Genomic DNA, 22,080 nt, shown 5'->3' with positions numbered 1-22,080 from the left:
AGATGGGCTTAAATGCAGTCCACATGCCATGTGCATGCTTCTACAACGTTTGTCAGTGTGGTACGCACCGTATTTTTAGCTGTGATGGGAAGGGAGTGACAAGCTGTGAGCATGTGTAGGATGTTCACAGGGAAGGTGGGAGAGGAGGGTCTGCTCCCACAGATGCTCCAGCTCCAGCCTGCCCTGCCGCTTGGGGCTCACCCACAGCCCAGTGCCACTGAGTTACGGCAGCTTCACCAGCTGCCACCTGGCCCCTGTGCTGCCACACCACCTTGGGCATGTCTTCTCAGTTCAGCCGGCTGTGAGACACACTTGCCCCATCTTAAAGCCAAGTGGGAGGTCCGAGATAGCACATTCCCATCTCCCAGGAGCAAGAGCAGGCAGAGCCAGGGCTTGAAAGTTCAGCGGGCAGTTTACTTCAGCTTCAGAAATTGTCACCTACTTCATTTGACAGCTAAGCCCTTGCCTGTTGTCTGTACCACAGCCGTACTGCTTTACCGGCGTGGTGGCACCATCCGGCAGGGAAAGCAGATGGCTGCCCTACACACATATGCAAAACTCACACAAACTCTGCCTTTCTGCCGTTGTTACATGTTTTTATTTTCTTGCAAGGATGGCAAGTATTTTGCATTCTTACTGCAGTGCTGCACTTTAAGCAATAAGATGACATCTTAACTGATAATTAAGGGTTTGGCACATGGAGACACCCACCGGGGACTTGCTGTCTTCTTTAGAGGGCAGATAACTTAAACTGTCTTTAATTCTGTTACCCACCGTGCAAGGTCGAGGAGTGATGCTTCCCCCTGTGCTAAGTGCAGTGGTGACCACTACTCCACCTACCTTGGAGCCCTTGTGAAGCTCACTTGTAAAGAAGTGAGATCCGTGTAATGAAGGCACTGCAAAGATGCTAATTATTATGATTCAGCGTTCTTTCAAATGCTGCTTGAAGTGGGCACTCAAGTTTTAAAAAATATTTTTATGCTAATGTTTTATTTGAATTTTTTTCCTAGAGATTTGTTAAGTGTCAAGTGCTATGACTTAAAGTTGAAGCACAACACTTCTAATGGAGTGTCTGACCTTTCAACAACCTCACTGAACAGTACTGACAAAATTTCCAGGCAAGCTAATTAATACACTGGTATAGCACCAGCCGGGTGTACCTCCAGCAGCTTAACGCTCAGCCACGAGGATGAAATCCTCCTACCCTCCCCACTCCCACATCTCACTAACAATAATGGATTTGGGACCTAATCAGGCATTAAAACAGAGGATTAGTGAGCTGCAAACTGCAGCAGTCGCGACTCAGTTTACAGTGCATGCAGGGGTCGGGCAAAAATTACAAGGCATGCTTTCAGTAAATTAATGTTTACGTATCTGGAACGTCCAGCTGGGCAGCAAAGACTGTTGGACTTAAACTCAATGCATGCATATGATGGTTTTGAATGATCAGCAAAAAAAGCCACACAGAACAATTAGAGCAAGGAGCAAGTGTAGGTAGGTGCCTGTGAAGCACCGACTACAATTCGGCTGTGGTACCACCCACCACTGCCACACATTTAAACAACCGGCTTTTTGAAGATGTGGGATATGTAGCATCCTTCTGCGAGCATTAGCAGGTCCAGGGAGTGTAGGCCCACTTTCACCTGTGTTCGGAAGGAGGTACTGTAAGGAGAAGATATGCTCCTAGTTTTTCTGCTTTGACTACAGTCAGGGCAAGGAGAGAAGGAGGTAGGAGAAGAAAACAGCAGTAAAAGAAGCAGGAGTTGGAAGTTTCAGAGCTCCAGAAATGTGTAAATTTTTGCCTTGAGGATCCTTTCCTTGGCTGGATGGATCATCTGGAGAAGACAAGGCTCCAGGGAGACCTCACAGCAGCCTTCCAGTACCCAAAGGGTGCCTGCAAGAAAGCTGGAGACGGACTTTTTACAAGGGCCTGTAGCAATAGGACAAGGGGGAATGACCTTAAACTGGAAGATGGTAGATTTAGGTTAGATATTAGGAAGAAATTCTTTACTGTGAAGGTGGTGAGGCACTGGCACAGGTTGCCCAGAGAAGCTGTGGATGCCCCATCCCTGGAAGTGTTCAGGGCCAGGGGGATGGGGCTTGGAGCAACCCGGTCTGGTGGAAAGTGTCCCTGCCCACAGCAGGGGGGTTGGATAGATGATCTTTAAGGTCCCTTCCAACTCAAACCATTCTGTGATTCTATGATCATGAGAAGACCTTTAGAAGAAGACCATTGGCTATGCCTACAGTAGCAAATAACACAGTGCAACAAGACTGTCTTTCTGAGGACCAGACTGGTACCTTAATCACTGGAAGGTGCTGAACTCCTCCTCTGGCTCCTGCCACAGGCCTGCCTGCAGGATCTGTGTGCAGCAACTTGGTGGCTCTGGAGGGAGACGCTGTTGCGGGGCCATGGCACTTCTCCGGAGCTTTTGTTTCTGAGTAGCCAGTCTGGCATCTGGAACAGATGTCAGCCCTGCTGTATGAATGAAGGAGCCATTCTACCATTTGTTTTACACATATATTGCAATGTTTGTTGCATGGCTTTGAGGTAAAGTCATCCGTACCAGGCCAGGGCTGACAGGCAGTTTCCAATCGTTGTTGATAGTTTCACATAGCTGCTGTGTGAATGACTTCTCCTGCAACTCATAGCTCCTGTGGAATTGCTTTTAGAGGCGTGCCAGCTCTCGTGGGCAGTCTGGTGATATTTATCACTGCCCTACAGATCTGAACCCAAAGCTGTAATTCCACAGAAGCTTTGTCCCCCCTGCCAAGCAACATGCATAGAAAAGCAGTATAGTTACTGTGCTGGAAACAGGAGTGTGCATAAGGGAGTGCTGATGCCAGTGATGGTGGCGAGATTAAAAAAAAAGTCTTAGAAGTGTGAGCTCGCAGGGATTTTCTGTGGAATCCAAGAATAGGAACCCTGGAGCCATGTCAAAGTACTGTCATTTCTCCAGGTTCTCCACCATGGTGATGGAGTCCATGTGAGCAGCTGCTGCCATGTTGCACTCACACTGTCGGTGCATGGCTGCCACGTTCTCCATTAAGTGTAATTGGACTTCAAGAGGATCACCTTCATTCTCCTGAAATCTGTGGACTATTACTTGCAGAGCAGTTGTGATGTCAGCAGCCTCCTGCTTTTGCCACCCAGGAAACCCTTGCCCCCTCACATCCCTCTCATGGAATAACAAGCACTACCACTTCCATAAAGGCCCAAGGCACAAGTCTGTGTTTGCAGGAGGCTAAAGGCAGAAGAGAGAACAGTTGACAAATGGATAGTAAGAAAAAGATCTGATAAAAGAAATTAGGGGTTCGGCAAGTGGGATTGACAACAGAAGGGAAAGCAGCTGAAGACGGGAAAGGAATTCAAACTAGAGGTGTCAGTGGATGATGGCATGGTGGCAAATTGCTGAAGGCTGGCAAATGCTGGCAAATAGGAAGGTGCCTACGGCACTTGGCCCTTTACATGTAGCACAAGAAGCACTCCAGGATCTTGTGGAAGCTCTGAATTGTTTGAGAATCTTCTTCTGGCACATGTGCTACGTAAGAAGGATCTTAAAGCAGTGCAGCCCACATACGGATTTGGAAGGTGATGTTTCCATGAAGTACCAGAGTGGAATGGCATTTCTCTGCCTTTCCTGAGAAGACACCTGGTTTGTGTTCCTTAAAATCACTCTAAGAATCAGGCTAGCCAGAGAAGCAAATGTGAGCTTTGCTTTGAAACCACACCACTGGGCTAGACAAAAGTGCTAAAGGCAGCCACTGAACCCAGGGCACGTAATGTCTGCTGCATGTCTACGTTTCTTGAGAGGTGGATTACAGCTCCCTTATCGTCTGCACCTGAAAGGAGAAGGAAGGGACATAAAGTATTATCTTATGTCTCCTGGGAAAAGATGTACGTTGCCTTTTTTTAAGGGTAGATCTCTCTACACTGACCGCCCATCATTGCAGGGGTCCTGTGAAATGGCTTTTCTGTGGGCAGCAGATAAAGCGGGTGGCCCAATACCTTTCCAGTGCAGTGTGCAGGGGGGGTGAATTACTTCCTCTGCTCAAGAGAATGAACAGGATCGTTGTGTGCACGAAAGAGAGACATGGAAGAGCTGCCATCTGCTGTTGGAAAGGTCTCTGAGTCATCCCTTAGCCCAGGCACTGCTAACTGCTGCAGGTGACTTTGGCCAGTGGCTCCCATCACACTGGTTTAGCACACGGAGCAGTATTTTGCAAGGGGTCCAGGAAACCCGCACCCGTCGTGTGCTGGGGAGAAGTAAAGTTTTCCTCGGAGTGCTGCTGTTCATTTCTGACTTCGGAAAAGACAATGGATTGTATTGACCTTATGAAGCATCCGTACCAACAGCACAGCGAGGCCGGCAGGTATGGCAAAACCACTGTGCCTGCAGGAGGGAGTTTAACGGAATAATCAACCCCATTTTCAAACTTAAGCCATAGCTAGTCAATTAAATCAGTGTTTAGACCTGATATCTGCAATCTTTTTTCAAGAAGCTGAGCACTCTCTATTACTATGGAAATAAAAGAATTGCTGACGTCCTACACTTCTAAAATCTGGATACTTAGGGTGAGAAAAAATTACTAATCATCTACTGAAAAGACACCTCATTCAATGAAAAGTCACTTTGAGTCAAAATTATTTATTGACTTCTGAAAACATGTTTACTCTTACTTTCTAAATGACATTTTAAGCCAGTTTACCTAAATATAACTTATTTTTTTACAAGAAAAGACATTCAAATATTTAATAGGAATTAAAGAAAACATTTCAGTCATTTAAACAGCAAGTTAATCTTGTTAATGCTTCAATTAAAGAAAAAAAGCACTGAAAATTCTGCATACAAAGGTACTGCTTGTTTGTATTTTTTTCCAAGGGAGAAAATGAATGAAGAAAAAAGCCATCCATATCACCCTAGCCATTTACAGGGAACCACACAATGCAACAGTTCAGGACCAGATCTTTCACAAACAAATAAAGCTTCGTACTACAGCAGCGTGGTGCTGATTTACTCTGAAAGTAAATACTTTTCAGTTATTCTGTTGATTTTTTTCATTGCAAATTGGTATTTTTCAAAAAAGGATAAAATGAAAAAAAAAAGAATAATTCTAGACCATGTGTACTAAACTCATTTTCCAGTAGGAACGGTGGCAGGAGCAGTAAGCGCAGCTACAGGTGAGTGTTCAGTCAATCCCATTGTTTGTGTTGGTGAATTTTTGAGTAGCGAGGTTCTGCTCTAGTAGATGCATGCATTGAAGTGCCTAAGCATAAGCTCATAGTCCATATTTGAAAGTTTTGGCATATTTTCCTTTTAAATAAAGACTGGGTTTGTTTTGTTGGTTGTTGGTTTTTTGGTGGGTTTTTTTGGGGTTTTTTTTTTAAGAAAAGTGATAGTTCAAAAGGAAATTACTGATTTCATGCAGTAATTACAGGGTAAATCCCAAGGCCTGGTATATGTCAGACAAAATTTTAAGACTTATTGCCCAAACAGGTAACATGAATTTTGTCCCCAATATACTTCAGAGGGGAAAACTGTTAATCCAGCTGGGATAATGCTTTTAACTTAAACTAGTCAATCTATGAGAAGGTGTCATGCAAAACACACATCAGGGAACTCAGGAGCAGCTGTCACACTTGTACTCAGCTGGTCTGAATCAAGAGAAGTGAGTTCATACCAGGGCAGGTGAAATCCACTTTGTAGGGAGGCTGTATCTCATGCTGCCTTTTTCCTGATGTAGGAACCTGCCCTGTGTATCTACACCAGTGTAGATTTTTCTTGTGATTCTGTGAGTTTTCAGCTGTGTTTGCCTGAGAGAGGAGGCAGCAGTGGGTACATCCAGCAGATGGTGCAGCTGATTGCTTCCACTGCCGGGACTCAGGGTTAGCAACAGGTTTTTGGGAAGGAGGTTATAAGGTGTACTGGCCAGAGAAATACACGCTACCGTTACGTGGCGAGTCCTTAATGAAGTTACTGATGTTATTCTGGGAAGAAGGCACTCCGCTTTCTTCTGTTCCTGCCCTGAGGTGTCAAGGTCTGTGGCAGCCCTGCTCGCGCTACTGCGAAGGCAGCTTGAACTTGGCAGCGCAGCTGCAGGTTCGCAAAACCCATGCACCCCTTCCCCTCCGCATGCAAAGTGTGGTATAGAGAGAAGCATCTCAGCCTTTGCGTCGCCTGTTTGTAGCCTCTTCCTTTGAGAAGGCAAAGGTGAAAATGTAAAGCTGTGCCAAACAATCTCGGTAGCCAGAAAAAATGCTGAGTTCTCCTCAAAACTGAAAAGAGAGTGTGAACCCCCGAGGTCCCTGCGACACAAACTTACTGCAGCATAGACGAGAATGCTATCCCAAGTGTCAGATGCTTTGGGGCTGACTCACAATATTACTGTCTCCTCAGAGCCACAGCTGCCACGGGGTGGCCGCGGAGAGTAAGAACTGCTCCAAAGCAGAAAGAAAAAAATTTAAAAAAACTTTCAGAGACTTGCCAATAAAGTTTCTTTGGCTCTGTGTCTAGGCATCATTCCCAAATTCAGCCTCTCATCCTCAGATAAAGCAGTACAGCCTGGAATGAGAGTCAGATGCGTGGGAGGGGAGTGCACATATCTGTGCCTGGGCTGGAAAACTTATGTACTGTAAAGCCTAGAAAAAACTGCTTATTTTGGGTCTTGCTCCAGAAAAACCTCTTTCCTTGCTTTTACAACTGTTCCCCGTTGCTTGGGACTGCCCAGATGTTTAATCCAGAGCCGAGGGCAGGAAGGTTAGGGAGTTTTCTTCGCACTCTTCCCTCTGTCACTCAGACACGGGAGCACCAGCCCTAGGCATGGTGCCTCCAGCCACCCTCAGAAGGTGGGCGAGAAGAGGTGGTCACCTTGGGCTGGGGGTGACGTGCCCACAGCTCCTGGCTTTACCAGCTACAAGTGGGTCAAATTGTAGTTGACTGGCTCAGTATTAGATCAGACATGTGCCTATCCATGGTCAGTAGAAGGTCAGCCTGTTGAAAGTTAGACAAAATATGAAAATATCTGTAATGAAAATCAAGAAATTATTTGAAAAACAGAGGATGTTACAAATCATTAGCAAAACAGGGCCTTGGGAGAAGGAACAGGCATCATAAATATGTCACGTTGGGGCATAACAAGATAAGGTCAAGGAGAACCAAATGGTTAACGAGACCAAACAGAAAATTACTTGAACCACCCTGGAGCAAAGAAAGCCCCCTGCTAACCAACCCTCCTCCCCACAGACCATGGGGGGGAATGATGCTGTCCCTTGAAATGGAGGCAAGGCTCACCAGAAGCAACGAGCATTAGGTGTGACTGAACCGAACTGTGAACAAGTGCATGTAACAAAGCGTATAAAAGGTTTTACCTGGGGGGGGGGGGCTGGCCTTGTGGGTTACCCCCAGCACCCGCCTGTACACCGGCACAAAAGGGGGGAGCAGGAGGCCCTGGGAGACCAACACCAGCCGCTTCCTGCTGGTTTATCTTGAGGGGATGTTACAGGGTGGGCAGATGGTGACTTTAAGTGCTGAAATTGTGTAATTATGCGAGGATCTTGGCTGTTCTCAAATTCGAAGCAAACGGGAACCACCGCCATCAAACCGTGCTGCCTTAACCCGCCAGGTCGCAGGACGCAGCTGGGCAAACGCGGCTGCTCTGCTCGGCCCGTCGCGGCTCTAAAACCCACCCGTGCCCGGCGGGCGGGCGCTGAGCTCTGGCTGGGGGGCGGCGGGAGGCGCAGGGGCTGGCACCCGCGGTGACCGAGGGCCGGGAGCAGGGCTGGGGACCCGGGGAAGGGGAGGGAACGAGCGCTCCGTCCGGGCCGCGGCCGGGCCGGGCTGGGCTGCCGGGAGGCCGGGGAAGGGCTGCGGGCCCCCTGCCCCTCGCTGCCGCCCCGGGCGGAGGCCCGGCAGGCGCGGGCCGTGCCGCAGAAGCAGGCGGAGGCCGGGCAGGCCCGCGGGGCGCCCGTCACCCCGGGCGCGGGGCGGCCTGTCCCGCCCGCCCCGGGAGGCAGCGCCCGGGCTGAGGGCTCAGCCGCGTCCCCGGCAGCGCCGCTCGGTGGGGCCCGGCCCGCCCCGGCCCCGCCCATAGCGACCTGCGGCGCGGCCCGGCCCACCGGCGGTAAGGCGCTTTCCCCACGGCTGGCGGGGCCCCGCGGCCGCCGCTCCCCCGCTGCAGGGACACCCGGGGCACGGCCGCGGCCCTGTGCTTCCCGGGGGCTGTGGGGCCAGTGGCTTCGCCACCCCCCGCCGGCTGCCTCCCCCTCCCCGGGAGCGCGGCTCCCCACGGCGGCAGGTGGCGGTGCTGGGGGAGCCTCGTCCCGCGGGCGAAGCGCCGGCGGCCCCGCGTAGCTCGGGGCGAACGTGCGGGGGGTCCCAGGACCCCTGTGCCCGTGGAGCGCAGCCCCCGCCTGGCCGCGGCCCGTCGTTGCGGAGCGGCTGAGGGAGCCCCTCGCCCGGCCGTGCGGGAGCGGTGTGCGCGGCCCAGCGGGCCCAGGCAGGGAGCCCGCCCCGTTCCCGGCGCTGGGCGGGGGGCGCGGATCGTGCGGGCTGCCGGGGCCTGTGTGTGACGGGACGAGGCGGCCGGTGCCCCCCGCCCCCCGGGGACAGCCCGCGCCGGCACAGCGGGCACGGCCGGAGCGCGGGCGGGGGACACGGGCACCGGTAAGTGCTGGATGTCGCCTGTGCTTATCCCCGTTGTCCCCGTACTCCGTCGGTGCTCGGTCCATATCCGACGGTGCTCGGCAGTGCAGCGGCTTGCGGCCGTGGGCAGAAAGCGTGGATTGTAGTAGCGCTGCCTCCAGCGCTTTTCAGCTGTATAACACTGGAATGTGTTTATTTTAACCTGAGCGTTCCTTCTCCGGCCTTATCAGCTCTCCTTCTCTATTCCTACACAGCCCTTACCGCAGAGGTATTTATTTATCATTCTTTCTTTGCAGGCGAATACCCTACGCAGAAAGCAAGACTCAATAACAATAACGTGCAGGTGCTGGAGGAGAGGCTGAAGGACATCCTGTTCTCATTTAGCAGCGGTGTTGTTAGTTGGGGTGACATGAAGGATTTCGTTCTATTTTGGAGATATTCAGATTTCTAATGCAGCTGAACTTCCATAGCTTTTTTTTTTTTTTTTTTTTTTCTTTTGCAGCACAGGTTTCAACAAATGAATTTTTCTTAGACAAAGATGCAGAACCTGGCACCAGTAGAAAATCTTACTGATACCGACACATCGCACAAGATGTCTCCGAAAGACCTAGCAGCTGGAGCAGGTGGTACGTCTCCCGAGGAAAGGGACTGTAACTTGAACGAAAGGACAAGTAACGATGAAATCATTAATCTTGAAGTAATGCAGCAAAGCCTCCCTGTAATGAGCAGCAAAGGGGATTGTGAGGGGTTTTCTGTGAGCGCTTACAGTACCTCAGAACCCAGCGGTTCCTGGGGTGATTTTGAAGGCTTCAAGGAGTCCTTAGAGGAAACAAAGAGATCCAGTCACAATCTTGAAGTTTTGGTGAAATCAATAAAAACTTCTAGAGTTGATACAGACTTAAGCAGCGGACGTTGTAGCACTTCGGCCCATCACTTTCATTCTGAGCCATCTCCACACAGTGCGATACAGGAGGCTTCGAGCTCTCGAAAGGAGGTATGTGTTAATAGTAAACCAAAGACCAGAAATGTTTGTGTTACTGCTTCCTACATCTCAAGATTTGTATCTGAATGTCTCCTCTACTGAGGATAATGCTGTACAGGGAGAGAAACTGTCAAGCTACTTCGCAGCTGACTCAAGTGGAACAAAAGCAACTTCTTTACAGTGTTTGACAAATACTTATCCTGCTGGAGAGCTTTTAAGAATGCAATGGCTACTTTGCTTCTAGACTCTAGGAATAAGTAAGCACCTAGAAACAATGAACCTTGCCCTGAAGCACACCGGGTTTAAAAGCTAGACAGGAATGAGTGTGTGAAACAGAACTGGGAAGGTGGTGGACAAAAATTGTGAGTGGCCTGTAAGCTTACTGAAGTAAACTGACATAGCATTGAGTTAGAAATTGGCAAAAATAATGTGTTATTTAATATACTGCATCAATAATCCAACAGTCTTTCTGGAATTTTAGACCGATTGAGGGTGGAAGTTAATGACGCACAAAAATGAATAGAAATATTATAATTATTTTTTAGCATAGGATCGTACATTCTCTCATACAATGTTAACACTAATAATCTGAATAAATAATATGTGTTCTTATCAGCACAAAAAAAGGTTCAGGTTAAGGGTTATACCCTGTTGTAATTAATGCGTTTCCATGTTTACCAGACCTGCATCACCGAAGCGAAACAAAGTAACAAAAGGAAAATAAGAATGTTCAGATACAAAACAAAACACCCTCATTCTACTACTTTTGTCCTAAATTAAAACATTTGAAAAATGAGAGCAATCGACTTAAGACTTTTGCAGGGTTAATTGGTAGCAGTAACAGTTTACTGCTTGTAGCCTGCTAGGTGAGTTTTAGCATGTGTAGGGAGCTGAGGGGTTTCTGGAGACAGGCTTTCCTGCCCTGCCTGGGAACTCCACCTGTCGCAAAGGGGAAGCACAAAGATGCACATGGGGTAAGCTGTCCAGCCCTGACGGAGCGGAGATCACAAGATGCCTGGTTACTTGTATGCATAAACAGAGAATTTAAATCATTCATAATGCTTGCAATTAGGGACGAGAAGTCTTACGCTGAACAAGAGGAGTATGTAATGACTGGAGCTGAAGCAGAATATAGTGGACTGTGGTTTCTTTCCAAAGCCAGAGGATTTTAATCTTACCGAAGCCTTTGCTTTATTTTTGCATTTATTAAAGGCAAAAGGGAATGTCCAGTATGAGCTAAATAAGTTAACTATGCCTAGAGTTTCAAGTTGTCTTTTCTTGTCTCAGGGTAGAGAAACAGCTGCAGAGCTGTTGGCGATTTTTTTGGGTGTAGAATAAACATGTAGCTTGTCCTTCATCCCTGTGCTTTATGTATTGTTTGTTTTGAGATCATAAATTCTTCAGGCTGGGGCTCCATCTTCTGTATCGTCAGTAGAAAAAAAAAGTCCAGGTAAGTTGGAAGGGACCTCTAGAGATCACTTGAGACCAGAGTTCTGACCTTCAATATCTAATGCTTCTGTTAATTAAACTGTGTCAGTCTGGAGCAGAATTGTATATTGTAAGATGAAAGCAATCACTAATTTCCTTGCAGTAACTGGATATTTTGCCTACATAATTGAATAACATTAAGGATTTTTTCACGTGTTCTTTAAATACTGGCCTTTGTGAGAGGGACTAGTGCACTTGCTTAAGCACTGAAGTATTCTGATGCAATAGGATGGAGAGGATTTAGTCAAAAAGCATGGGTGTGAAATTTGTGCTCTCATGTTTTTATAATTAGTACAAAGCTACAAGGTAAATATAACCAAGTTTTGTTTTAGAAACATCCACTGAAGTAGACAGTAATAAAGGTATTAACTAAAATATCTTGTGTTTTTCATCTGGCTTGGATAAACTGTAAGCCAGTGACTTGTATGTGTGTCAGAGTAACGTCACAGACGAGGCAGCCCTGTGCTTCCCTCAATTCACACTTCTGTGGCTGTAGTTTCCACCCACCCACCCCCCCTCCAAAGGCAAGAGCAGCTGCCTGACTGTTCCTTAGCTCCCAGCCCATTTAGGTTTTGGTACTTATTTGGAAGTTGGTTTTTTTTAAACTTGACCGTGACTCTCCATGTATGCTTTAGCAAGCATGCTATCACCAAATTCTGCTTCTCAGACATCTGTCTCCTCCATATAGTATCCCTGTGGTAAGTTAAGTCTACCAAAATAATTTACAAATTGATTTAAAGTATTATGACACTTTGGGCAAGAGTCTAAGGATTTTACCCAGGAGTCTCCGAATTCCCAGCAGTCGCCCTTTGAGTGATAGGCAGTTTAGCAAGGCTTTAATTCAGGAGGGAGCAGCGTGGGGCACAAATTCTATTTCTAGAAGCATGCTCAGAAGTACAGAAGCATTCTACCAGCTCTGTTGATTTTGCCATTCATTGTTAGATTACATCCGTACTCTCTCAGTATGCAGTGCACTTGTCTGAGTTCAGTATAATGAAACTGTGGAAATTTTTCAGTTTATTTCAGCTGTTTGAATTACAATTAAAAGAAACTGTCAACATATGGACTATCCCTACTTACGTTTTTCAGATTAAATTGTTTGCTAGTCAAAGAAAACAAACTGGCTGGTTTCATTCTCCGGTTTTCACACAACATTGCTGCTCCTGGATTACATTCCCTCTGCAGGGTGTTGAAGTCAATTAATTGCTTTGATAGAGAAAATTGCAGTAATTCCTTCTTTGAAGGAATAAAAGGACAAAGCTTCTGGACCAGATGGCATGATAACATCCCTTTAGGATAGGATGTAAATTACGCATATTTTTTCTTGTATATGTATTTCTTAGTCCTCAGGTAACCCTGTTACTTTCTCTACACCTGTTTGGATCATTTATGTGGCTATGCTTAGTCCTCCAGAGCTGGAGGAGGAACAAGTACGTAAATCCAGCTCTGATTTTTAACATAGGTTGGAAAAAGTTCGGTGCAAATGTAAGGATATAGAGAAATATACCCCCAACTTTTGTGCAAACTTACACAGTGGAAATATTTACTGGTAACTATAGCATTTAGCAGTTGTGTTACATTTGGCTGAATTAGGTGTGTTTTGAATATTAAGTTAGCAAAACAAGCTTTTGACCTGGACTGAATTAGCTGAGCAGGAGTCTTGAGTGCAAACCAGTCTATAACTGAGTAGCTAGGAAGCTAGAGACTAAGCTTCATCCTGGACTCTTGGGCTTTTACTTCTCCTCCTCCAATTCTAGGTAAATACTCAAAACACTGAACTATGGGCTCAGTCCCTCTGTGCCATTAATACAAATATTAAAAACAATCAATAATACAATCTCTAAAAACATTGTAGTCTTTGGACTAGGTCCTTCATGAACTGTGGGGATGGCCTGTATAACCTATGTAATAAAACTCTGTTTTTTCTAGGCAAACCACAGCTGTGAGGATATATTTAAGTTGAGTTTTCCAGAAGTCTTTGTATCACAGTCCAGAGAGAGCGTAAGAAGCTTAGATCAAGTACTTGATACAAAAAATGAAGATGTTTGGATTCCTGAACTTATGAAGAATCAACTTTGGTAATGAGTTTAGACCAACAGTTTTAAAAAAATAAGTTCCTCAGCATTTACACTGTTTATTTCATAATTTAAAGATCAGTGGTATGTGCAGGTGAACTTAAAAATCTTTTTAATCGCTATGCTCTTCAGCATATAGATCTTAACAATTTTGTAGTGTCTTGTTGAAGGAAATGGATTGTGTTTTAGCCATTGGAGAACAAGGAAAGGAATATATCCGAATTACAAATTCCTGCTTAGGGTTTTTCCTGCTGTTGGTGTGCCCTCTTATGACTAAGCCTCTGGAATGCCAGAACACCCAACAGGCAGCCTGTTCTTCCTGTTCTCTTGCCCTTTCTTTACAACACATCTGATTTATTTCTCCATCATCTGAGGCAGAGGCATTGCTGCTGCTTCTATGGACAATCCACTTGCCTTGTTTTTGTGGTTTGTTTTTTTTTTTTTTTTCTTCCCCCTCCCACCCCAGTTTTCCCAGGTGGTAACTTATGTTTAACCAGATGTGCTTCAGAATCTGTGCTGCATCTGGCATCTTTCCTGGGGTTATGTTAATAGCAATTAGTATCATTAACTCAGTTTTCTCTTCAGACAGCTGGAATGCTTTTGTTACATGTTTTTGAAAGATCAGCAGCTTCTGAGCAGTATTGTAGTTACCGAACAGTACTGTAGGGGTTTTTGCATTCATCTGAGGTTTGTATATAGAAAGCTGGGGCAGACCATACTTCGGAAATGTCGTAAGAATCACAAGAAATGTCGTTACAACATTTAAAGTATTCATCCTTTTGGCAAGTTCCTTGTATATGCATTATATTTTAATCAGCCTCAAACTTGCAGAGAAACATGCTATGTATGTAAAAGGGGCTGCAATATTATAGCAGAGTACCAACTACAGATGAAAAAGCCTTGGTCCGCTGTGGTGAATAACTAAGACCAATGATAGTTGCATCCTGCACTTAGCAAAAAGCAACTAGATTTATATAGGGTGAATGCAATGTAAGAACCCAAATTACTACGCGGAGGGAACTCATTGATTCTCACTCTTTGAGCAGTGTGTGCCTCGGGCTTGTTCGGTAGTACACGAGTGTCAAGAGCAGATGCAGGCTACCCCCCTGAGCAGCAGGGTGCTGCAGTGGAGAAGCACGACTCATAGGAAGGAGAAAGGTTTGAGAGATACAAAATGCAAAGTGCAGAATTAATATGGCTGAGCTCTACCCACATTTCACAGAAACAATTGAATAATGCAAGTTGTTGGCACATAACAATCTCTGAAATATGCTTCTAATGCATTTCTTATCAGAGAAGTCCAAACATACAGTTATATTGACTTACTGTTTCTGTTAACCGCCATACCGGCTTATTAGTACATTGGATTGATAGTTTGAATGTAGAAGGAGTTTCAAAATAAGTTGCTTTTCAGATTAAGGTAGGTTAGTTTATGACTGTGTACAGTGAAAATAACTAAGTTCTGTATGTTCACTGGAAACTTTGTACACCTTGTAACCTCAAATTGTGTTTTCTCTCCTAGCATTGATTCTGAAAACATATGGAGAACGCTTAGAGACTTTGATAATACCCCCAGCTTAAGACAGCCCTGGAGTAAAACTCATTGCCAAGAAAACCTCTTGAGTGTTCTTGGAATAGATGCAAATCAAAAGGTAATTGAACAATGCTTTGCTGTATGCCAGCATAAACACTTGGTTATGAATCTGATTTTCTGTAAGCCATACATGCAGATGCGTGAGGAACTAGATCTGAGTGAGTCATAAGGTTTTTTACACAGAGCCTTTTAAAATTATAATCTGGTCTTTTCTCACCATTATGTGTAAGTAACTATCAAATTGTGCAGGATCAAATTGTGATCATCTTTACATTGGAAGTCTCCACTATGTAGCACCTGCTTGTTAGGTGGTATGTTCAGCTTGAGCAGAGATACAGAACGAGCTTTCAGATGTGTGTGCGGTAAGATGTTTTTCTTTTTTGCTCTGAGTATGAGAAAATGGTTAGCCTCTAATATATTTCCATTAAGTGAAAATCAGATTTGAATCAGAGAGGCTGTTAAAGTAACTACTGGATGTTTTTACTGTATACGAACTGAAAGTGTGTTCCACTTCCCTTTTCCTCAGATCAGTCTGGTTTTGCAAGGCTTGCGGGAGAGTATGTTTTAAATTGAACTGAGACCAAACCAACAGTATTGAAAGATCTCAAAAAGAAATGTCTCTGTTTAACCTCTTGCTTTGAGATGATAAAGGTGTCAGAGATGGTTTAGTATTCAACCTAGTTATTTAGTTGGAATGAGTTAGTCTCATGTGCTTTTCAGAAATAACTGTTTCAAAATTGATAATTTGATTGCTGAAGCATGGGGCGAGGGTATCGGGTTCAATTTTGAATTTATAGACATCTTTAACCTTTCATGCAAGTTATATACAAATGGAATGACAGTGCTGAAGGTATAGGACCTATTCTACACTTGAAAGTCACTTTTATAGAACTGTCACTGAATGGCAGAGAGTGGCAGACATTTTTTCCACACAGCTTAACTCCCCTTCTGTTCTTTTCTTGCCCATGGACACACTGGCATTCAATTAGTGCCCAGGCACCTTAAACTTCTGTCATTACTTCTTTTCTGTTACTGGAAAATTGCATTACTTTTAACAATACTGATGAAGATGTATTTCTCAGCTATTTTCTGTTGTAGGTTAAGACTAATTTTAATCGGAAATGGCTTTTTTATTAATTTAACTAACAATTAGATTCATGTGTGTAGAAGTTGTATTGGCATAAAAATGTTATGATGCAAGGGGGGCACATGATAAATCAAAATACAGCTTCAGAAAGTAAAATTTAGTGGTTATTGTTATTTGAGGGAAACTTCTCTTTAGGTTATATGCTTTGAGATCAGACAAATTCGTAAAGAAAATGTAAATTATGTTTTATTAGGACTTCTTGGAGAGCCAGGATGACATTCTTGAGGAATCGAACGTTAAAGATAATGAGGACTTCAGATGTGATGGCTTCAGTATTAACGACTGCAAAGCACTGATCCAGACCAAGGTAAGAATTGCTCTGGAAGCAAGCACTTCATAGGACCACAGGTTGTATTTTACATGTTCCTCTGTGCTGTAGCCAGCTGTTCTAGCGTATGTCCTGATGTAACTCTTTGGATGTGGAGTTGTTTTCTGCTCTTTGAAACCTATCTGACATCTTTAGAAAAGGTACAAGATAACGTACCAAATGCAAAGTGACATATTATGGGGGATACCGAGATATAAGGTTATTCATTACGTAAGTTGGACTTTAGGCCAAATTAGTTAGTGGTTGAGAGAGCAGCGACATGTAAAATGTAGGCAGGATGGTCTGATAACAAAGGAAGATTAGCCTTGTCTGTAGAAGGGCCAACATGTCAATCACTGAGAATGACGATTGTAACTCACTTCTAAAATATATTGTAAGGGAGACATTAGAAGCAAATCTGGTAGAGAAGAAATTGCATTCAGACTTGCATTTCAGATATTCAGAATGATTCAGATTTGGTTTGTCCACTTGAAGGGAAAACAGGAGCTACTTAAGGAGCAGAGCAGAACTGATGGTATAATTACCAGAGAAATATTTTGTTGTTAGAGCATTTTTCTTTGGTCAAACAGGCCTTAATAAGCTCAGTTTCTTGCTAAAACAGCCCAAGTTGGAAGGAATATTCTATCATTCTCCATTGCTGCAAAAAAGTTTCATTTGCTTTCTGTTTTTCTGAAAGTATTTTGGAAGAATGTTCTTAACCCAAGGTCCCTTCCTCAGTGGAGAATAAACTTGAGCAACTGTTGTTGCTGTGGAGAGGCACAGTTTGAGGCACACTTCCTTTGCTCTGTTTTGTTGGGTTTACTGCATTGGACAAGGAAGATGGATAACCGTTCTGGGAACCTGAACGTAAGGGATGTTAGGCTGGAGAATTCAGAAGGAAAACCAAAAAGACTGTCCAGCTTATTCCTTCATAATTCAGTTCTGCTTTCTTTAGTGAGTACCCAAGGGTGGGATCACAGGAACTGATGCATACTTGGGAATGTGTAAAATACAAAGACAGGGCTTAGGCAAAAGAGAAATGTTTGAAGGTAGATAAAGAAGGGGTGAAAGTAAAAAGAATCATGATACAAAGTCAAGGTAAGTAGACAATATTTTTCTGGAGTAGCGTCTGAAGGGAAAGAATGAGCCCGGCATCTTGGTGTCTCCACGAAAAGCTCATTGGGAAATGTATGTTGCTATTTCTAATTTTAAGTAAGTTAAATCATACAGTGGGATGCTTTCCATTTATCTTCTTAGTTATGTCCTTTTTTTTTCTTATGCTATGTTATTTTTATGAAAACTGTGTAAAAGTTAGATTGAAATGTGCACAGTGGTTAACTTACTGTAGGATGGAAAAAATTAACTTAGGCTTTATTTTTCACTCAGCTTTCTGTATCACCAGATTCCAGACATGGTAATCTTTTCACCTGTAACCTCTTTTTGAAAACAACATCGTCAAATGGAGACATGCAATGTATAACAATCCCAAGGAAGAAGCACATTTTCCCTACACACAACCTAAAAATGAAATTTTTCAGTTAAGATGCTTCTTGAACCAAATGCACCTTTTTTTTTTTTTTCTTTTTGAACCAAATGCAATTTACCTTCACTTTGTTACTAGCTTGATACTATAGACTATGTATGTTCTTTAGGAAAGTGAGATACTACTGTACATGAAGTACCTAAAGCAATGTTATTAGAAGATATTTATCCTATTTAGTTATGAAGTCAAAGGTGTAATTTTGTCCTAAGTTTTGCTCCAGTCATGTCTCTTACAGTAAATCCAGCTGCAGTCCCACTTTAAAGATACTCTGGACTACTCTCCTGAACTCCTGACCTTTCAGGCCTTAATACCTCTGATGGAAAGACTTGTTTCCCTGCTGAAATCTAAACACACCTCGAGTGTGTTGTAAAGTGTGCCTTGTCACCAGCTCTCCTGTTTGATCCAGTTTGGATCAGCTGAAATCTTTTACTTTGCCACTCCTGGATATCATGAGAGAAACCTTCTACATCTGGTGGCTTTCACTGGGGTTGAGGAAAACAAAACCGGTTTAACTTCTGTCTTTTAAAGCCTGCTGTGGTGACAGGGGTCGAGTCCGTGAAACGTTTTGTTCGGGCATTGGTTTTTAACCGAAATAAATCACCTCTCTGAAGCCGATTTTAACAGGACTTCTTGGATTCATTCAGCTACCAAACACTTACACCACGTATAACCATGCTTCTTAAAGCCAAACAGCTGTGTAGCTCAGGACTTGCACTGTGCAATGCTGTAAATTGCTGCCCTTTTAAAATTTTATAGTAACTATCGACTACATCGCCCATCTTCCTGCATGCTTGAGTGCCAGGAGGATGCACTTCACTATCATTCCTATAATCCATGGGGTTTCCTTGCCAACTGCACTGGCTTTATTTATTTGTTAGTAATAACTTATGCAAGTTACTAATCCATTTACTGCTTTGGGCATTCTGAATATGAGAACTTTATACAGCTTTTTATTTTAAGAGAGCTGCTAAGCACTGCAACTGGTATTTGATGTGTTAAAAGCAGGGAACAACTTGGATATTCCAAAACTAAGTCAGTTCTAGTAATTTAATGATGTTTCTATTCTTAGAATAAAAAATACTATAAAGCACTGGCAGACTCCAACCCTTAATCTAGTAAACTGTTCAGCAGTGAAATTACAATTACTGAAGTTACGAGTTGTTACAGCAATGTTTATGATACCTCAGTGCTATCCGCATGGGATGAACTGTGTTGGTTACTTTGTAAATGGTAACAGGCTGTGCGGAAAGTGCTTCCCCAGCCCTCCAGGGAGTTCTGCAGTGCCAGACTCAAAACTCTACATCGATGTAAAAGCAGGGGTGACTTTCTCAAGCTTAACACTGGATTTGAATAAATTTTTAATTTCCATTGTAGGTATTTCAGAGCACTTAAACATGCATTAAATATGTTGTAGTCATGAGCTGACAAAATAATAAATTTGCAATATATGATGGATAGTTGAAGTTGGTCATAAACATTATTGAAATCAATTATAAAAATAAAATCCCACTTTTATGCTTTCAGACAAGCACAGCCCTGCAGAGGGGCTTGAGGGCACAGTTTGTGGCACATATAGCACTAGCTGATGCACCAGAGCCCAGAGACCCTCTTTTCTTCTGGCTTTTCAAATTTGCCTTTGCTAACATCAGATTAATGTGTCAAAGAATGTTTTGCACGGTTACCCCAAGAGAAGGGTGACTACATCATCTTTCCCTCTTAGTAGCAGGTTTTACAGCCTTGTCCAAGGTACAGATCGGAAAAAAACCCAGAGGCTTCAGCCCTTAATGCAGAGAAAAATGGCAGAGAAAATTGCACCCTGTTTCTCTTAACAGGAGAAACCGAATTTTAGTCAAATGTTTTCAGGCGTATTGCATAGCATGAAGGAGCCTTGCCTTCTGTTGTCACCATCAGAAAGGAGGGGTGCCGGAAACCCCTCCAGTGTGTTTTACACAAATACTGGCTGTTCATTTCCTTTAGTCATTTCCTCGTTGTCGCCTTCCCCAGCACCCAGCCACTCATGCCCACGCACCCGCACTCCCACCGTGCTGGCACCCACCAGGGGGTGTTCATTCTGTGAAAATGGTGCACAGAGGAAATAAAACTTTGTGTCTTCCTGTTTTAAGCTACAAATTTCATCATTTCTCATCTTAGTTGTGAGCTCTCAGCTGTGAAACAGCGAGTTTTGATGAACTAAACATGTTACTGTACTCTGTGTTTGCAGAAAGCAAATACCACAGACTTCTGACATTTGCTCAGGATTATGAAAAGGTGAAAACTAAAGCAAGGTAAGAGTTTGAGACAACAGAGCTAGGCAGAAATGCCTTTTTCTTCCACTGAGATTAGAGGGAAAATATACCCATAGAACAAAGTTTTAAGAAGTTCAGCTCAGTAATGGAATTACCGAACTGTTTCCTTTGCAGAAGGAACACTGTAAACAGCTTTGCAAAAATACAGAACTACATTATGAAAGACAAAATTATTTCAATGCGTACCCTGTTCTAAGGTATAATGTAAGTAGAATTTCAGGGAACTTATGTCAAGAAACAATCCTTAAAATTAAGCAGAGTAAGAAGGCAAAGTACTGGGAAGTTTTGTTTCAGAAACAGGACATTGCTAGCATTTGCTATTTTTAGAAATCCAAGTAATATGTAAATTTCCTTAAATACGTAAAAAAAAGGAGGAGGGGGGCTGCAGACCTTAGGATGATTTCTAAGTGTACCATAAGCCCACCATTGGTTGGACATGTGCAGAAGACTTGTGGAGTAAAAAGCAAACAAAATAATTCTTGTAAAAGCTTAAAAAGCTATTTTCAAAGCACAGGGTCATTGATTTAAAAGCACTCTGATCTTTTTAATACTGAAGATCAGTTTTAATAATCCTCCCATTAAAAAATGGGATGACTTCCCAGAGTACTCCTACTCCACTTAGGACGGCAGAGGGAATTCGGCTAAAAATGAGCTGCATTTGAATTGTTTGATCCAAGTTTCACTTGCCAGATCCACTCGGGAGGATTCAAAGAAAAGAAACAAACACACACGGCCAGCATATGCAACAGGCTCCCTTCAGTGACATCTGGCAGCAGCTCTCCCTTCCTTCTGCTGAGAACCTCTGGAACCATCATCCCACAGCACATCCTGGATGCTGCAGCACAGCCAGTCTAGCGTAGTGCTCTGCTGGGATAAATGGGTCCTAATCAGGGAAAAATGGATGGCTTTTTTTTTTTCTCTCTCTTTAAGTCACGGCAAGACACCTGTGAATGCTGGGCAAGTACTTCAATGCCAAAGTCTTCCAGCTTGCCTGAATTGACACATACTTGTATAACGCACTTCTGCACCTTCATCACCTTATCGCTTCTAACATTGATTTTGAATAGCTCAAAATTGGTTTTGCAACTAATTAAAACTCATCTTCCTCATGGAACTAACGGACAGGTTATTTTCTTTTGCCTATTTTACTCTTGCTTGAGCTGGAAACTTAAGTCTTTTTAAGTCACTTCATGGTACAGAATTCTGAGCTAGACAGAGCACTCCAGGTAGTCCCCACACCTCCCAGCTAGCCATGTCTCACCAGCACTGCGCTCGCGCCACTGCTCAGCACACTTCTCAGTTCAGATCTTTCACTGTGGCTGAAATGGCTGAAAATACACAAAACCCTACACCACCTTTAAAGTCTCAACATAACCTGGGAGCAATCCTTCAAAAAATGTGTTCTTAAGACAACTGAACCGCAGCGTGCCTTCATAAGGCAGCGTTTTCTATTGCCAAACTTCAAGACCCATCAGTCCAAGAGCAGGTCTGTGCTGCAGCACCAGTCGTGTCCTGCTCAGGAACACAGTCCCAGGGCTAACGTCGCAGTGGGAACCACCTCACAGCCGAACCCAAATTTCTGTGAAGAAGATACTTCTAGACTTAAGTTTTTTACGCTGTGGTCAGGAGGCTCTAGGAGAAAAGGCAAGAAGAATTTCTGGTCTGTAAGCTGTAGCAGCCCATGCAGTCTCATCAATAAAATAAAGCTCATTTTAGAGATCTGCAGTAAGGAGGTCGGAAACATTTAAACCTGAAGTTGCATTTGTATTAGCCCAGACTAGCGAACACCTTCCACTAGTACCAAGTGGCAATATTTTTGTTCCAAAGTGGCAAGTAAACAAGTCTGAAGCATGAACAGTATGTGCATCAAGGACACTTGTATCCAACACTTGCTTGCAAGCATGGCAACCCCCCAAGCAACACCAAGGACTGCATGGGCTGGGAAGAGTACATAGGGCAGTCGAGACAAAAAGCAGAGGACAGCGAAGTGCTAACA

The 22,080-nt window shown here is 44.0% G+C and overlaps 1 protein-coding gene across 10 annotated transcripts; it reads left to right on the top strand.

Moving 5' to 3' along the window:
- Positions 1 to 8,127: 8,127 nt before the first annotated feature.
- Positions 8,128 to 18,393, top strand: CLBA1 (clathrin binding box of aftiphilin containing 1). 10 transcript variants are annotated; one of them, XM_080397326.1, is made up of 7 exons: positions 8,525 to 8,663; positions 8,939 to 8,985; positions 9,150 to 9,636; positions 13,042 to 13,190; positions 14,710 to 14,839; positions 16,122 to 16,235; positions 17,622 to 18,393. In XM_080397326.1, the coding sequence occupies exons 3-7, from the start codon at positions 9,181 to 9,183 to the stop codon at positions 17,775 to 17,777; spliced, it is 1,005 nt and encodes a 334-aa protein (XP_080253452.1). In that variant the 5' UTR covers positions 8,525 to 8,663; positions 8,939 to 8,985; positions 9,150 to 9,180; the 3' UTR covers positions 17,778 to 18,393. The 10 variants fall into 10 exon arrangements, with proteins under 10 accessions (XP_080253453.1, XP_080253445.1, XP_080253452.1 ...); XM_080397325.1 differs by having other exon boundaries at positions 9,145 to 9,636; XM_080397324.1 differs by having other exon boundaries at positions 8,939 to 9,036; positions 9,145 to 9,636.
- The last annotated feature ends 3,687 nt before the right edge of the window (positions 18,394 to 22,080 follow it).

This window comes from Falco punctatus (genome assembly GCF_963210335.1).
Source record: "Falco punctatus genome assembly, chromosome: 7".
NCBI classification, from domain to species: Eukaryota; Metazoa; Chordata; class Aves; order Falconiformes; family Falconidae; genus Falco; species Falco punctatus.
Note: the sequence above shows the minus strand (reverse complement) of the source record. Positions and strands in the feature narration are given on the sequence as shown.

Excerpts from the sequence above, each read along its gene's own strand:
- CLBA1 (XM_080397327.1), top strand. The coding sequence starts at position 9,181 with ATGCAGAACCTGGCACCAGTAGAAAATCTTACTGATACCGACACATCG. Across the intron at positions 13,191-14,709 it reads CTTATGAAGAATCAACTTTG|CATTGATTCTGAAAACATAT; the intron begins GTAATGAGTTTA and ends TTTCTCTCCTAG. Across the intron at positions 14,840-16,121 it reads GAATAGATGCAAATCAAAAG|GACTTCTTGGAGAGCCAGGA; the intron begins GTAATTGAACAA and ends ATGTTTTATTAG.